General features: G+C 38.4%; 1 protein-coding gene across 1 annotated transcript in view; it reads left to right on the top strand.

Annotated features, from left to right (window-relative positions):
* SETD2 (SET domain containing 2) overlaps window positions 1-3,409 on the top strand; it is a 134,738-nt gene that overhangs the window by 84,364 nt on the left and 46,965 nt on the right. Inside the window, exon 12 of the mRNA XM_011981141.1 lies at window positions 2,349-2,532. Coding sequence (XP_011836531.1) covers window positions 2,349-2,532 — 184 coding nt within the window. The remainder of the gene's footprint in view (window positions 1-2,348; window positions 2,533-3,409) is intronic.

Below are 3,409 nucleotides of genomic sequence, written 5' to 3' on the forward strand. Positions count from 1 at the left end.
AAAAAAAAAAAAAAAAATTCAGAAGGATTGTGAAACACTTCAGGAAATATGTAGTCTAACTTTACCCTCATTTTTATAATATTAGGAAATCAGCCTGAATAAATGGAATGACTTGTCTGTGTCACATATTCTAAGATGCAGAGTCAGAATATGAACTGTTGGTATGATTCCTTTTTTGTTTTATCAGGGTATAGTGAAGAAAGAGTCACATTTTAAGGAAATTTATACTAGGTAAGAATCCTGGGTTTGCAGGAGAAAACAAGATAGACATGGGTAGATCCAGATACAACTGTATGATGGTACCTCATAAAAGGATGTAGTGCTAATACCTTGTGAGCTGGAGCAGTTAATTTAATTATACTGCATTTTCTACCAGCATGTGGTACAAATGAGTTATGTTAGCTTCTCATTGACAGATGTTCATACCTGACTATAGATTAGTAACCATGTTGCAAATACTTGGGGTTTTGGGCCACCTCCAAGGAGAATTGTGAGAAAGGCTTATGAAACCTAACTCAGTTGCTGAGGGAGTAAAACAACCCATAGCACATTTTTATGAGATGAGAAAAAGAAAAAGCAGTAAATGTTTATTGAGACTCTTCCTTGTCCTATGAGAGAAATTCTCAATAAGAGAGCAATACTAACATACACAAAGCAACAGCATATTATGCCAGTCAACTGATACTGAAATGTTTAGTGGTGAGATTTAGTTGGTTTTTTTTCCTCCCGAGATGGAGTCTAGCTGTGTTACCCAGGCTGGAGTGCAGTGGCACCATCTTGGCTCACTGCAACCTCTGCCTCTTGGATTCAAGCCATTCTCCTGCTCAGCCTCCCAAATAGCTAGGATTACAGGCACCTGCCACCATGCCCAGCTAATTTTTGTATTTTTAGTAGAGGTGGGGTTTTACTGTGTTGGCCAGGCTGGTCTCGAACTCCTAATCTCATGATCTGCCCGCCTTGGCCTTCCAAAGTGCTGGGATTACAAGTGTGAGCCACAGCACCCGGCCGAGATTTAGACTTCTTAAGGAGATGAGAAACTAGGAGGTGTGATCAGTGAAAAGTAGTACTTAGGACAGCTTTGGAGAGCACTGGAACGGAATTGGGTAAGTGAAAACAGTGAGATTAAGAACCATTCTAGGTAAAGAGAGACACTGTAAATTAAGGTTATTAATACCATCTTTGAATAGGAAGCTGGCATCTGATTTTTTGGTTTGTTGGTTTGTTTTTCTAAGAGACAGGATCTTGCTCTGTTGCCCAGGCTGAAGTGCAGTGGTGTAAACAGAGTTCATTACATCCTAGAATGCCTGGGCTGAAGCAGTCTTCCTGCCTCAGCCTCTTGCAAGTAGCTGGGACTACAGGTGTGTGCCACCATGCCCAGCCTGGTATTATGTTTTTTTAAGATGTGGCTCTCTGGCTTTAGATGACTTCCAAAGTTAATCACCTGAGTTTGAGATATTTTTCTTTTATAGTTATACCTTTGACTCTTGAACAACACAAGTCCACATATACAGTGGATTTTTTTGTCAACCAAATCTGCATAGAAAATATAGTATTCATAAGATATGAAACCAGCCTATAAGGAGGGGCAGCTTTTTGTATATGTGAGTTCTGTGAGGTGGATTGTGGGACATGAGTATACACAGATTCTGGTGTGGAGGGAAGGGGGTTCCTGGAACCAGTCTCCCATTTATACTGAGAGTTAACTGTAGTTCATTAAAATGTTGCTTGGTAATCCACTTTTTTTAATTTTAAGAAATGGGGTCTTGCTTTGTTTGCCCAGGCTTGACTGCAGTGGTGCAATCATAGCTCACTGCTGCCTTGAATTCCTGAGCTTAAGCGATCCTTCCACCTCAGTCTCCTAAGTAGCTGGGACTACAGCCACCATGCGTACCTTTAAAAAAAAAAAAAAAAAATTAGACTTTTCTCATTGAGGTTCTTATGCTTAGGGCATCGAGCTGCTTTTCTGTAGATTATAAATATGAAGAGTTATAGGGTAGTTGAAGGCTTTTACATTTTTTAACTGACAAGTAAACTGCCTTGCTAAATGTAATGGGAATGTCTTGCATGCATGTGCCCATAGAACTTTTAGAAGTGTTAACAGCTTAGACTGAGTCTTTGGTGGGAAAGAGACGAAAAGGGCATTTCTGAAAGAGACTTTTAGTGAATAGAGTAAACACAGACATAAGACCTTGTATCTCATTCAAATTCAGGACTGGGTATATGAGGGAGGAGTCCATAGATACATTTGTTGGATAGAAGTTTTATTATACAGTTGATATATTGTCATGATGGAGAAAAGTCCACCAAATAAACTTAAAAACAACAACAAAAACAACCTTTTCTCTTAGCAGCTGAACGAGGAAGGGATGCTGTTGGCTTCAGAGATCAAACACCTGCCCCAAAGACTCCTAATAGGTCAAGAGAGAGAGACCCAGAGAAGCAAACTCAAAATAAAGAGAAAAGGAAACGAAGAGGCTCCCTCTCACCACCACCTTCTGCCTATGAGCGGGGAACAAAAAGGCCAGATGACAGGTAAATGGCCTGTGTGAGTTTTTTTGTTTTTGTTTTTGTTTTGAGCAAGTTAAAAAGTACCCAAGTCATATACTGCTGATTTTGAACACCAAGGACTTTTGGAATTAGTATTTACATTTTGATGAGTGAGTATACAACTTTACTGATAAATCTTAAGATAGATTCTCTGGTGACAGTAGTAGTAGCTGTGAAGATTAATAGGTTTTGGTTCTTGAATGGTTCCTATTTGATAATATTTAAATGTCATTTTGGGAGCCAAAGATTTGTTCTTTCAAGTGCAATGGGGGTTGGTAGGAGATAAGTATTCAGAGATAATGGTGATTCTTTAAAGGCCAGAACTTTGTTTTCTTGTGAGTTTTGTGCCATACTAATTAAAATCTTGATTTTTAATAAATCTAGTCAGAAGCTCTCTTGTTATGCTGGTAGAAAAACAAACTATGTAATCATTTACTGGAGGCTAGAAAACATTTATTCCAGACAAGTTCCTTTTAAATTAAATTTGCTTTTTAAAAAATTGAGATAAAGCATTTATACACTGCAGTTGGCAGAATTTTTTAGTTTTAAACTATCTGGGTATGTAATGTGATTTTTATTTGCATTCCCCTGATTACTAAATAGATTGAACATCTTGTCATATATTTATTGTCCATTTCTTTCTTTTGCATGTAGTTAACCAGTTTTCTCAGTACCATTTATTGAAAAGTCTGTCCTTTCCCCACTATAAGTTCTTGGTGCCTTTGTTGAAGATCAGTTGGTTTGTAAATGGATGGATTTATTTTTTTGTTTATTTTTATTTTTTTTTGAGACGGAGTCTCGCTCTGTCGCCCAGGCTGGAGTGCAGTGGCCAGATCTCAGCTCACTGCAAGCTCCGCCTCCC

The sequence above is a fragment of the Mandrillus leucophaeus genome, unplaced genomic scaffold, assembly GCF_000951045.1.
Source record: "Mandrillus leucophaeus isolate KB7577 unplaced genomic scaffold, Mleu.le_1.0 Scaffold22, whole genome shotgun sequence".
NCBI classification, from domain to species: Eukaryota; Metazoa; Chordata; class Mammalia; order Primates; family Cercopithecidae; genus Mandrillus; species Mandrillus leucophaeus.